Below are 15,294 nucleotides of genomic sequence, written 5' to 3'. Positions count from 1 at the left end.
TTCCAGTTTTGTCTATAGAGCCAAATTTCTGTTTTTTGTTTATTGTATATGGTATATGCTCTCATGCTCCTACTCTTTTATTTTTAAACTAAAAAGGACTGAACAACTGTGTCCTTTGTGACCTATATAGGAGTCCCTAGCATTCCAGGCCATATATATATATATATATATATATATATATATATATATATATATATATATATATATATATATATATATATACAGTGAGGAAAATAAGTATTTGAACACCCTGCTATTTTGCAAGTTCTCCCACTTAGAAATCATGGAGTGGTCTGAAATTGTCATGGTAGATGCATGTCCACTGTGAGAGACATAATCTAAAAAAAAAAATACAGAAATCACAATGTATGATTTTAAAACTATTTATTTGTATGATACAGCTGCAAATAAGTATTTGAACACCTGTCTATCAGCTAGAATTCTGACCCTCAAAGACCTGTTAGTCTGCCTTTAAAATGTCCACATCCACTACATTTATTATCCTAAATTAGATGCACCTGTTTGAGGTCGTTAGCTGCATAAAGACACCTGTCCGACCCATACAATCAGTAAGAATCCAACTACTAATATGACCAAGACCAAAGAGCTGTCCAAAGACACTAGAGACAAAATTGTACACCTCCACAAGGCTGAAAAGGGCTACGGGGAAATTGCCAAGCAGCTTGGTGAAAAAAGGTCCACTGTTGGAGCAATCATTAGAAAATGGAAGAAGCTAAACATGACTGTCAATCTCCCTCGGACTGGGGCTCCATGCAAGATCTCACCTCGTGGGGTCTCAATGATCCTAAGGAAGGTGAAAAATCAGCCCAGAACTACACGGGAGGAGCTGGTCAATGACCTGAAAAGAGCTGGGACCACCGTTTCCAAGGTTACTGTTGGTAATACACTAAGACGTCATGGTTTGAAATCATGCATGGCACAGAAGGTTCCCCTGCTTAAACCAGCACATGTCCAGGCTCGTCTTAAGTTTGCCAATGACTATTTGGATGATCCAGAGGAGTCATGGGAGAAAGTCATGTGGTCAGTTGAGACCAAAATATAACTTTTGGGTCATAGTTCCACTAAATGTGTTTGGAGGAAGAAGAATGATGAGTACCATCCCAAGAACACCATCCCTACTGTGAAGCATGGGGGTGGTAGCATCATGCTTTGGGGGTGTTTTTCTGCACATGGGGCAGGGCGACTGCACTGTATTAAGGAGAGGATGACCGGGGCCATGTATTGTGAGATTTTGGGGAACAACCTCCTTCCCTCAGTTAGAGCATTGAAGATGGGTCGAGGCTGGGTCTTTCAACATGACAATGACTCGAAGCACACAGCCAGGATAACCAAGGAGTGGCTCTGTAAGAAGCATATCAAGGTTCAGGCGTGGCCTAGCCAGTCTCCAGACCTAAACCCAGTAGAGAATCTTTGGAGGGAGCTCAAACTCCGTGTTTCTCAGCAACAGGCCAGAAACCTGACTGATCTAGAGAAGATCTGTGTGGAGGAGTGGGCCAAAATACCTCCTGCAGTGTGTGCAAACCTGGTGAAAAACTACAGGAAACGTTTGACCTCTGTAACTGCAAACAAAGGCTACTGTACCAAATATTAACATTGACTTTCTCAGGTGTTCAAATACTTATTTGCAGCTGTATCATACAAATAAATAGTTATAAAATCATATATTGTGATTTCTGATTATCTCTCTCACAGTGGACATGCACCTACGATGACAATTTCAGACCCCTCCATGATTTCTAAGTGGGAGAACTTGCAAAATAGCAGGGTGTTCAAATACTTATTTTCCTCACTGTATATGCTTTCATTCCTCCTGCACATTTCCACATCCCCACATTTTCAGAAATTTTTGGTACTAAACTGTTTCTTTCTATCAAACCTTTTTTATGATAAAGGATACAGACTAAAGACGGGCTGGATTAATTTTTTTTTTTTTTGTTGCTTATTTTTCCTGTCGAAGCATCCCAGTGCCTTTTAAGGTATGCATGTCCCTCTGTAACCTGATCATGTATCCAGTGAGATGATGAGGTCATCTGATCTCTACTCAGAGCGACACAACTTCTCAGTCCTCACCTGCTCAGGTATCCCCCTATCCCTTTGAAAGAGAGAGAGAGAGAGAGAGAGAGAGAGAGAGAAAGAGAGAGAGAGAGAGAGAGAGAGAGAGAGAGAGAGTGAGAACGAGAGCGCGAGAGAGCGAGAGAGAGAGAGAGAGAGAGAGATGTCTAGTTATTGGGAAAGACACAGAGTAGTGCTTGAACATGTGGATGAACCAAGCATGAGGATACTATAACATTTTCGGGGTAAGTAAGACATACCTGTTGTGTAAGGATCTCAAAATAGTTCTGTTGTCATCAGTGGCAAAAAAATTAAACCCTCATAAAAATAGCCTAAATGGTCCTGTTCTACTGCCAGCTCATTCTCATATCTAAGAAAATCTGATAATAGTCACTGTATAATGTTAAATATATTATACAATATATGCTTCATGATAATTTTATAATATACAAATATTGTACACATTTGCCCTTATTTAAAATTCTTATTTGCTATATTACTATGCACTACATGTTCTTTTTCCCAAATGTAACCAGTGCTATGACATCTCGTATCCCAGTATGCATGATACAATTCTGACAAACCAAATATATGTTTCTTTGTGCAAGGATAAACTATGATTTAAAAGCAGAAATAATAAAATATTTCTATGTATGTATGACTTAAAAGCAGAAATATAACAATATTTTTTTTTGTTCTTTTATTGGCAGTTCTTTGTCATTGTGTGTCTGTTAACATAACATTTTCTGTACCATCTTCTTTCACATTTAGTCCTAATGGCTTTGTGAAAAGCTATGTGAAAACGTTAATGGCTGACCCAGAGGTGGATGTCAGAATCGAGCTTGAGGATGAGGTTCTAGAGGCTCCACTAACAGGTGGAGGAGAGAGTGGAGTCTCACACGAACACGTGAGAGTCTGGTCAATCATAACTATTCTTATGTACACTCTGATGGTTACATATTGAAGTCCATCCCTCCATCAATAGCCATGCCTTAAAATACTGATTCTTTTAACAGGTTGGCAAGATTCAAGAAATGGAAAATGCTAATTTAGAGGTGGTATCTGTTGGAGATCATCTATCTGTTAGAGATCATGATCTTTCTGCTTCCACTTCTCCACTTGAGAGCCAAAATGTAGAAAACATCATCGATAACCCAGGCTCTGAGAGTGCAGAGCAGACAGAACCTTCCAACAATGTCCAAGTCCAATGTTCAAGTTCAGGAATGCCTGTTACTAAAGTCCAACCCTTTCTGTCAGGTAAGTAAAAGCAAAAAGAATCAAGTATTTTCATTGATTGTTGAAAACATTGAATATCATGGGACAAACACAGGGCAGTACAAATTTGTTTAATTTTTTATATCCTTATCCTTATCTTTACTTATTTACTCATATGGACACCAAAATATTAAGAACACAAATAAATGACATTTCTCATACCATTAGCTTGCTTCCCTTACTTCTTTTTTGAAAGCTATTTTTTACATACACAACTACTCACATCAGCAAAACAACCAGAGATCAATCATTTTATGCAAATATGGAGCGACTTTTTGCATTATTACCTACCAGTTTTACCACATACTGATAAAAGTTACCAGTAGAAGATACTAATATTGTAGACTTTGTATTTGTATCAATGCATGTGTGAATATACTGTAGCATATAGCAGATATATGTAGCAGATATGAAAACATCTTTCAAACCTCTAAAAAAACATGGTTATAAAAGAAAAACAATAATAAAATCACACCTTTTGGTCACCTGAGTCTAATCCTTATTCAGTCCTTGTTTCTTTCAGTTGCTCTGGTATTTCTGCCCTCTTTGAAACTCTTTAAAGTATACATTTACATTTACATTACAGAGCTATAAGGGACATTTGCTGACTAAAGGAATTTTTGTGTTGGAACATCCTCTGATAGACAAAACACCGTTATACATGGCCAAATAACACGTTTTTTTTATTTTATTTAAAGAGTGCAGGAGAACTGTGATGCCAAATGTATATATGCTCACAGTAGTATGCTCATGATCTCTACCCTTTCTAATCTCCACCCCTCAAAGGTGATCAAGCAGAAGACAAAACACTCAGAAGTCGTTTATTTGCACGAAGAATGGAACTTTTAATTGGAGTCTGTGTGTTGCTCATTGTTACCCTTATCTTTGCTATTGGTCTGGGAGGTGAGTGTGTGACTCCTTGGCCTGTCCAGTAGCACCTACTGGCTGTGGCTGTTATAAATAATTAACAGCTATGATTATATTGCACAACCTGATGGCCACGGATCAAAAACTTTGAGATGACCGGAACTATGGTTGAATAGGCTGATTCAATCCTGTGGTCTCAGATATCTGTATCGTCTGACTAGTGATGTATGGATGCCAGTAAATAATGCAATAGCTTAATCCTACATGAGATTATTACACATTCATTGTGTCATGTAAAAGTGGATCCATATTATTACTCACAGTATTGCATCCATTAATTTATGTAAATAGTCATCGCAGCTATATTCAGAATAAGATTCCTGGGATGAGCCCAAGGCCAGTGTTTCTAAATATAGCAGTAGTGCTTAGTATTTGTGTAATATTGTCTAATATGTTCCTTATCTCCACATTTTTCTCATGTCTCAGTGGGTCTAAGCTGTAGAGGGAAGTTCCGGTGTAGCTCATCTCACTGTGTCAGCATCTCAGCACAGTGTGATGGACATATAGACTGTGAACATGGCGAGGACGAGCTCAGCTGTGGTGCGTACAATGCTGCTCTCTGTGACAAATCTATAAGCATTTCTGAAGCAAAACAGGAATAGAAAATGTTGAATGGTAATAGCCATGGTAAACATTCCTTCTCTGTTGGGTAGTGCGTGTGAGTGGGAAGCGTTCAGTGCTGCAGGTGTTAAGTGGAGGAGTCTGGAGCACTGTGTGTTCTGAAACATGGGACTCTGATCTGGGCTTCTCTGCCTGCAAACAGCTGGGATACTCCAGGTAAAACTGTAGTGGGAGAAAGGCTGTAAGTGAGATCTGGGGTTACATAGTTGTGGCTGGGGAGGTTAGAAATGAAGCTTCATCTGGATTTTCAAATTCCCACCTATTGGTTAGCATTCGTCTATTACACAATAACACAGTATAGCATGGGCTTTCTTTAAGACAGAATTTGTCCGAGCTGATACAACATTACAGGGCAGCTAAACACTTTAAAGAATGGTCTAACTATCTACTGGCTCATACATGAGCTCTCAAAAGCCCAGAATTGGTTAGTGTCATTTTGATTGGCAGGGGAGAGACTAACAACATCGTTCCCACCTAAAGAGTGCTACCACTTTCCTCTCTCTGACTCTAAGACACTTTTGGAAGTTTGATTAATTACTTTATCCCTGCAAATCTGTCCAAATGGACAAAAAAAATATAGGCAAGACATTTATGCTGACCCTTTAGACCCTGTTTTTACCTGGTTATTTTATGCTTCTTGTATTTGGATTGAATCTTGATTTTACGTTGCATTTATAGACTTGTATTTAAATGTAAACATTCATGCAAACTTGCAATATTGATATTTCTTTCCATTAATTTTATGGAACTGATACATGCTTTATAGTTTCACAGAAAATATTTGTAATACCATTTTCCAAATTTCCAAAAGAGACCAATAGGCCATTCATCAACCAGAAGCTTTTTTCATTGTTTTTTTTTTTTTTTTTTTTTTTGTGGATGATGGATATATACAGTTTTCATTAGCTTGTAATATTTTGGGAGTGGTTCACTTGTCATAAGCGGTTTGGAGATACATGTATGTATTTCTATACACATAAGTAATGTCCATCTGAAATACATATCAGATCTCTTGAAATTGAAAGTCTGCATAATGTGCATGTGTTCAATACATTTACACCTGAATTTATCTGTGGATAATCCTTATATGATATATCACTCTGATACTCAAGGTGGATGCTGGTGCATGGTGCATGGTGGAACTGCAAATAAGATGTCACACTTTCCTTATAGACATTTATATAGCTGTGAAATCTCTAAAGAGAACTCTGGTCTTATTTTTTATAGCACTGAATTTACACCAAAAGAAACTTATAAACTAGTCCATTGGTTTTGCTTGTCTTTAGTATGTTTTACTAATAAACTATATTTTTACAAGATTTTTACACCTGTTGTGTTACCTACTATTCTTGCCCCTTGTAGTTACGTGGAGTCTGGTTCCCTTCTTCTCACCTCGATTGAAAAAGACCTTCAGGATAATCTAGTGTCTATCATCCCAAGCCAGCTGAATCCCCTGCATCCGATCAAAATACACAACATAACCACTCTGAGGTGTGAAACAGTTTTTATGAGTACAATATATTTTTATATATGAGGCAATGAACAGACTGGGATCATTTGAGTGACTAAATAACACTTTTCACAGCAGATTTAGGATTCAGACCATATCCAGGAATTGTACAACTCACAAAATACTAAGAGAAGTTGCTTAAGAGTTGCTTAAGTCTTCATCCCCCTTGAACAACCTTTAAATAACTAAACTGAATTTAACTAAAAAGAATTTAACAAACTATTCATGATCCAGCTGAATTTAATTGGACTATAATTTTCATTTTTTAACACAACAAAATACAAGAAAAAAGGTTCAAGGGGGAAGGGTGGATACTTACACCAAACTGTGTATAAAGATAAAAAGAGAACAAATGAGCCATAATTAGCATTAGACTATAAACACTACTTTAGTACCATTCAGAGAGGTTCCTATCAACTACGCTTTAAAGAGTTAAATGGTCTTTGCTTTCTGTGGGCTCACATTTCTTCATGTGTAATTTAAAACGCAGCACTTTCCCTCCATATAAAAAATGCATTTTGGCAGCTTTCCATCACTACACAGAAACACACAGGCAGACAGTCATGCACGTCAGACCAAAGGTTTGTGCACAACCTTGCTTAGTTTTTTCAAGCAACAGCATTAATTCAAGTCAAGGTTGTTTAACCTGGGAGCAAGGCCATTATAAAGCAACATCTCAGTTTTATAAATAAAATAACTGCACATAGATCTGAAAAAGGGCTTCTGCCAAATGCTATGAAGATAAATGTAAATACAATGCATTGATGTGCTTATAATGATTCTTTTTTAATTCAACAGTATGTTAGCAGATCATTCATAGAGACAGGTCTAGTGGATGTGCCATAAATAATCAATGAATTATAAGACTAATCATTAAAGCATTAGTTTCTGAGGAAGCAGCTACTTGTGCCTGCTATAACTTGTTTTATAGACATTCCACAACATGGAATGTAAATATAAACAGGATATTACATCATTCTTTAATAAATAATGTTTTTGAAAACCAGCTATTTGTTGGCTACAGAAAATCTGCAGTATAATAATAATTCATCAGGGCCACATGACACCAGTCAGACTTTGATTATTTTCCTTAAACATCACATCCCTTCATGTTTCTTCATCATTTAATTCTTAGAAGGATATATACATATTCTACTATTCTACATATTTACACTATTTGTTTTACTGTAGTTACTAGGTAATTTGTAGTTACTATTTATTATATAAATTGTAAATAGACCCTTTTCTCTCTTTTTTTTTTAGTAAAACTGAATGTACATCAGGCAAAATCATAACTTTAAGATGCCTGGGTAAGTGTGTATCTATATCTATATCTATCTCTCTCTCTCTCTTTCTCTCTCTCTCTCTCTCTCTCTCTCTCTCTCTCTCTCTCTCTCTCTCTATATATATATATATATATATATATATATATATATATATATATATATATATATATATATATATATAATTTTTTTTTTTACTTTTTTCTATTATGTAGGAGTGTTATATTAAACAACACAATTTATGACAGGGGGATATCATCTTAATTTTTAATTAATGGAAAACCCATGACAACAGAGGCTTAAAAACAGAGACTCTCACTACAGAGTTAAACAAAACAGCAACAAATAATTTTTAAATAAGTCCAAAATCAGCTTAATGCTAAGGATCCAGTTTAAGGATACACGTTTCTTGTAGAACATTTAAAAAAAATCTACAATACTAAAGTGAACAACAGGAAACAAAAAGTTATGTGCATGATAGATCGCTCTCTCTCTCTTTCTCCCTCTCACACACACACACACACACACACACACACACACACAAAATAGTTGTAAAAATGTTGGGTAAACATTAGTTAATTTGAGTGTGTGTGTGTGTGTGTGTGTGTGTGTGTGTGTGTGTGTGTGTGTGTGTGTGTGTGTGTGTGTGTGTGTGTGTGTGTAGAGTGTGGCTCCCGGCCTCAGTACAGTGCACGTATAGTGGGGGGAAATCTGTCTCAAGAAGGTCAGTTTCCATGGCAAGTGAGTCTTCAATTCCAGAATGAGCACCTGTGTGGAGGATCTATTATAGGAGCTCGGTGGATATTAACAGCTGCACACTGTGTGTATGGGTAAGTGTGCATGCACATGCACACACACACACACACACACACACACACACACACACACACACACACACACACACACACACAAACACACACTTTGCTATCCTTGTGAGGACTTTTAACTAAAATTATGATTAGTGTAGAAATAAATTGCTATGCCTACATCTAAATTGTTCTTTCTGGAAGATAATTATTTGACTTTTACTATTTACACTTTATATATACACTTTTTCGGGGAATATTTTTGTCTTTTTTTGTCTATCTCAGTTTTGCCTTCCCCCCTCTTTGGACGGTGCTCGCTGGACTCACAGAGCAACCAGCCACTGGAGCTAAGTATCTCGCTGTGGAGAAAATTATTTATCATGGCCGCTATAGGCCAAAAGGTCTGGACTATGACATTGCCCTGTTGAAACTGTCACAGCCACTTACCTTCAATGGTAATTTTTATTAAAACTAACCAGTCTGGTAATATAACAGTTTATTGAAGTTGTATTAATGTTTATTGAAGGCTTTTCCATGTTTTTATCAGTTGTTGTTGTTCTTCCTCTTCTCAGGCTATGTTGAGCCCATCTGCCTGCCAAACTTTGGAGAGGAGTTTGAGGATGGAAAGATATGCTGGATTTCAGGATGGGGAGCCACAGATGATGGAGGTGAGTCCATGGACCCAGTATAATAACTATCATTTTCTTTTTTTCTGAAAACATTGTTGGAAGTCACACAGGCATTCAAACACTTAATGGGCAAACATTGCATTCTAAACAATAACATGCACTTTGTGGAAATTTGCAAGAAGAATAATGTTCAATATTTGAGATATAGGTTTCATCTTTTTTTAATGAATACATGTAGTTGCACTTTGTTGTTTACAAGAATTTTTATGCCACAATGCTGTGTATGTTTTACACATGTACACATCTCTTTATATTGTTTATACTGTATTTAATTATTGTATATCTAGCACTGTCATAGCTTGTTATGATAGCTTTGTATTCTATGCTTTACCCTGTTTGTTTGTTTTTTTTTTTTACAGACATTACATACTTTTTTATTTATTGAAAAAAATATCTTTTGATTGTGACTCAAACTCACTGTTGGACCTAATATTTGATTATCCTGAAAAAATACCAATAAGGTAATATGAGGTCCTGAAAAGTTCTTACATTAAAACAACTGCTAGACTGTCTGCTTTTGTTCACAGATCTGTTGCATAGGCATAATGGACACCCAGGCACATCAATATACACTTTGTTTCAAAAAACTTTGTCGTTTTATAGCAGATAAACATAATGCATGAAATCATCTGTTATTATCATCCAGCATAGAAAAAATATAGTTAAATTTTGAATGATGGTGTGGTCAAACAACCCATTGCTCTGTAGTTATGTAATCAATGTAAAATATAATAATGCTAAAGTTTTCTAACAAGCAGGAATATGCAAAAAAAAGGAATATCACTATGCTGTAATTTATATCTGGCAAGTAAAAACCTCTATTTATTTATGTAACTGATTGTCTTTAGGTCTTTGAAATCTTTCAAGTAAAATCAATGTAAACACTGACCAACATTAGTGATCTGATTTTCTTTGCCACTCTTCTTCTTCTTCTTCTTCTTCTTCTTCTTCTTCTTCTTCTTCTTCTTCTTCTTCTTTCGGCTGCTTCCATTAGGGGTCGCCACAGCGGATCATCCGTCTCCATACCACCCTGTCCTCTACATCTGCCTCTTTCACACCAACTACCTGCATGTCTTCCCTCACCACATCCATGAACCTCCTCCTTGGCCTTCCTCTTTTCCTCCTACCTGGTGGCTCCATCTTCAGCATTTTTCTACCAATATAATTCATGTCCCTTCTCTGCACATGTCCAAACCATCTCAATCTCGCCTCGCTCAACTTGTCACCAAAACATCCTACATGTGCTGTCCCTCTAATAAACTCATTTCTAATCTTGTCCATCGTCGTCACTCCCAACGAAAACCTTAACATCTTCAGCTCTGCTACCTCCAGCTCCACCTCCTGTCTTTTACTCAATGCCACTGTCTCTAATCCATACAACATCGCAGGTCTCACCACAGTCCTATAAACTTTCCCTTTCATTCTTGCAGATACCCTACTATCACAAATCACTCCTGTCACTCTTCTCCACCCACTCCACCCTGCCTGCACTCTTTTCTTTACTTCTCTAACACACTCTCCATTACTTTGCACTGTTGACCCCAGGTACCTGAACTCCTCCACCTTCTCCACCTCTTCTCCCTGCAACCGCATCACTCCACTGCCATCCCTCTCATTCACACACATGTACTCTGTCTTACTCCTACTGACTTTCATTCCCCTTCTCTCCAGCGCATATCTCCACCTCTCCAGGCTCTTCTCAACCTGCTCTCTACACTCACCACAAATCACAATATCATCTGCAAACATCATAGTCCGGGAGACTCCTGTCTGACCTCGTCCGTCAACCTGTCCATCACCACTGCAAACAGGAAAGGGCTCAGGGCCGATCCTTGATGCAGTCCAACCTTCACCCTGAACCAGTCTGTCGTACCTACTGCACACTACACTGCCGTCACACTGTCCTCATACATGTCCTGCACCACCCTCACATACTTCTCTGACACACCTGACTTCCTCATACAATACCACAACTCCTCTCTCGGCACCCTGTCGTACGCTTTCTCTAAATACACAAATACACAATGCAATTCCTTCTGTCCTTCTCTATACTTCTCCATCAACATCCTCAAAGCAAATAAGGCATCTGTGGTGCTCTTCCTCGGCATGAAACCATACTGTTGCTCACAGATGGTCACCTCTTCTCTCAGCCTGGCTTCCACTACTCTTTCCCATAACTTCATGGTGTGACTGATCAACTTAATTCCCCTGTAGTTACTGCAGGTCTGCACATCTCCCTTATGCTTAAAGATCGGTACCAGCACACTCCTTCTCCATTCCTCAGGCATCCTCTCCCCTTCCAGAATCCTGTTAAACAATCTGGTTAAAAACTCCACTGCCATCTCTCCTAAACATCTCCACGCTTCTACCAGTATGTCATCTGGTCCAACCAACTTTCCATTCTTCATCCTCTTAATCGCTGCTCTCACTTCCTCCTTACTAATCCTATCTACATCCTGCTTCACCAACTCCACATCCTCCAACCTTCTCTCTCTCTGATTTTCCTCATTCATCAGCTGCTCAAAATACTCCCTCCATCTTCTCAACACACTCTCCTCACTAGTCAACACATTTCCCTCTCCATCCTTTATTGCTCTAACTTGCAGTACATCCTTCCCAGCTCGGTCCCTCTGCTTGGCCAATCGGTATAAATCCTTTTCTCCTTCCTTAGTGTCCAACCTCTTATACAGTTCCTCATATGCTTTTTCCTTGGCTTTCGCCACATCCCTTTTTACCTGCTGCCACATCTCCTTGTACTCCTGCCTACTTTTCTCATCACTCTGTCGATCCCACTTCTGTTTTGCCAACCTCTTTCCCCTAATGCTCTCCTGCACTTCCTCATTCCACCACCACGTCTCCTTGTCTTGCTTTCTATTTCCAGATGTCACACCAAGTACTTTTCTAGCTGCCTCCCTCATTACTCCTGCAGTAGTTGCCCAATCATCCGGCACCTCTTCACCACCACCAAGTCTGCCCCAATCACCAATCGTTCTTTCCTAGGTACACCATCTACCACTTCATCTAATTTACTCCAGAATCTTTCCTTCTCCTCCATCTCACAGCCAACTTGTGGAGCATAGGCACTGATGACATTTATCATCATCCCTTCAACTTCCACCTTCACGATCATCACCCTATCAGAAACTCTCTTCACCTCCACTACACTCTTACTGTACTCTTCCTTCAGAATCACCCCTACACCATTTCTCTTTCCATCCACACCATGATAAAACAGTTTAAACCCACCTCCAATGTTCCTGGCCTTACTTCCTTTCCACTTGGTCTCCTGAACACACAGCATATCTACCTTTCTCCTCTCCATCATATCAGCTATCTCTCTCCCTTTACCCGTCATAGTACCAACATTTAAAGTACCAACCCGAACCTCTACTCTCCTACACTGCTCCTTTTCCTGCCGTCTCTGTAGACGTCTTCCTCCTCTCCTTCTCCTTCTTCGGCCAACAGTAGCCCAATTTCCACCGGTACCTTGTCGGCTAACGATACCTGTGGCGGTCGTTGTTAACCCGGGCCTCGACCGATCCGGTATGAAATTCTCATTTGTGATCCGCATATTTGATTTGGCACATGTTTTACGCTGGATGCCCTTCCTAACGCAACCCTCCCCATTTACCCGGGCTTGGGACCGGCACTAAGAGTGCACTGGCTTGTGCCCCCCTAATGGCTGGGTTCTGATTTTCTTTGGCACAATATGTAGAAAAGTTTTAATAACAACAAAATGGAATTTTTTTTTTTAATGAATAAATAAATGGTTGTGTTTTAAATCTACACCTCTCTTCAGGATTTTTTCAGCTTGTCACTGTCTTTTCTATGCCAATAAATTAGTTTTTTTCCTACTCCTATAGAGGAGATATAGCAAAGTAAAAGTCCCAAATCTGTGCATCCTATAATGCAGTGCATTGATTACTTAATACTCAGGTGAAGCAAGTTCGTCTCTGCATTCTGCGAGGGTCCCGCTGATCTCCGCCAAAGCATGCAGTCAGCCTGAAGTCTATCAAGGCTACATCTCCCCTGGCATGATCTGCGCTGGTTACCTAGAAGGGGGAACCGACTCCTGCCAGGCAATTTCAGAAACTAATGCATTCTTAAATACCTAGAAGTTTCTGTTTTAATGTTTGTTAATCAGCACACATATCGTCTTGATGTTGCATATATTAAGTAACAACAAAAATTCAGATATGACTTTGATATCCAACAAATATCGGATATTAAATATACAATTTTACAAGTTTTTTTTCTTTAATGAACCTAAACCTCTATATGTGGTTGAATTCTTCAAAATACAGTATAATGTTTATTAGGGAGAATATTATTGAGGGAATATTCTACGTTCTTTGGCTAAACTGTTTTTTTTTTCCCTGGTAAATGTCTTGCAGGGGGACAGTGGTGGTCCCCTGGCCTGTGAGGACTCATCTGTGTGGAAGCTGGTGGGAGCAACAAGCTGGGGTCAGGGCTGTGCTGAGAGAAACAAACCTGGGGTGTATACACGCATCACACAAGCTCTTACCTGGATTCATCAGCAAATGGAGGTTAGTTAAACAAGAGCAATTAAGAGAATCAATATCCATTACATCTATCTATTTATGAAGAAAAAAAATATGTCATAAGTAACATTTCAGACACAATATGGCCAAATGATCTGTACATTTTTACTCAAAAAGAAATCAATCCGGAAGAAACCACACCCACTTATACACTATAGCTCTCATACTGACTTATACATTCCCGTTTTATATTCATCTGACGATTTAAAGGTCAAAGTAAAATTCCTCAAAATATAGAAAAGTAATTTGTCATGTCAGCTGATAATGTCTAATAATGTGCTTCAAGCTAGGCAGTGGTAATTCATACGATAAATGCAGACGAGCAGAGTGAAAAGTCCCAGTATGGTTACTCTATATAGAAGCACTTTTGGAACACTGCTCATCCAATCCGATTAGTGAACCGGAACTAACTAGAAACATATGTAGCCCCTCATATCTGATGATTATAAACAGAGAGGAAACTCAGGTGAAGCCATTTGGATGAAGGGAGACAACATGTTCTTAGGGATCGTTTCTATTCTCAGTGTAAGATTATATAAAAATATATCAAAAGCCGTTAAATGTTTAATTCTTATTGGTATGAAGGTGTTGACAGCAGCTCTGACAGTAAAGAATGAATAATTTATAGGAATAATTTATTATTTAAATAGTAATCGACTATATAACAATTCGTTGCAACCGAACACTAGTGTACTTAACATAATAATAGATAATGTTATTATTTCCTTGCAGAGAGAAGAAACACTTAATCCTTCTCCAATCAGCTCAGACAACTGAAATGAGTCCAGATTTTTCATCCTGTGCAGCTCGTCTAATGATCGAAATACAAACAGTGTTATCGATGCTAGAATGTGCACTGGAATATGCTACAGGCTTTAATAACAACGTACGGCTGAATGACTTTACATTGAACACAGAGAGAAATCTTCCAACTTCCAAAATGTTGACCTGAATGAACAGAAATACTGAGGTGAAAATTTTGCAATGTTTAAGAGCAAGCATTTTTATATATATATATATATATATATATATATATATATATATATATATATATATATATATATATATATATATATATATATATATTCAGATTCTTCTATCAAATGAAATAAACTGTTTCGGAAACAACACTAATGACTGAATATCATTGTGTCCGCAAGGTTCACTAAGCCTCTAGTGTGTGGTAGGGCATAAATCTTCCCCAGCATTGGGGAAATTGCAGTACAAAATCCTTGTTAATTAATACATAATGTATGAAAAGGATTGAGATTGTGCACATGAAATGGTAGCTAGAGACTATAATTTTAGACAACAGTGAGATGTTTATCATTTATGAAAGGCAACTACTTCACACTAATATTTCAGTGGACTCTGGAAACTTTATACATGCATTCACAAGTATATGATTTTATTTAGCCGTTAATACACAATTTATTAATTTCATATTTGGATATAATTAAATATTATTGAAACTTAGCCCTTACTAAGAAAATTTTTATATTGAAAAGGACAGGAACACTGGTCATTGGAACCTCTGGGGCATGTTTA

The 15,294-nt window shown here is 38.0% G+C and overlaps 1 protein-coding gene across 1 annotated transcript; it reads left to right on the top strand.

Annotated features, from left to right (window-relative positions):
• Positions 1–2,881: 2,881 nt before the first annotated feature.
• Positions 2,882–14,710, top strand: tmprss3a (transmembrane serine protease 3a; the record flags this gene model as incomplete). The annotated part of the gene is made up of 13 exons (XM_083537943.1): positions 2,882–2,980; positions 3,090–3,330; positions 4,135–4,251; positions 4,702–4,815; positions 4,929–5,052; positions 6,259–6,387; positions 7,670–7,716; positions 8,354–8,519; positions 8,781–8,950; positions 9,068–9,163; positions 13,121–13,263; positions 13,579–13,731; positions 14,479–14,710. 13 exons carry the CDS (start codon positions 2,882–2,884, stop codon positions 14,521–14,523), a joined length of 1,644 nt encoding a protein of 547 aa, XP_083394069.1. The 3' UTR covers positions 14,524–14,710.
• Positions 14,711–15,294: the final 584 nt, after the last annotated feature.

This window comes from Silurus aristotelis (assembly GCF_946808225.1).
Source record: "Silurus aristotelis genome assembly, chromosome: 3".
NCBI classification, from domain to species: Eukaryota; Metazoa; Chordata; class Actinopteri; order Siluriformes; family Siluridae; genus Silurus; species Silurus aristotelis.
This window is presented reverse-complemented; position numbering and strand designations above follow the sequence as displayed.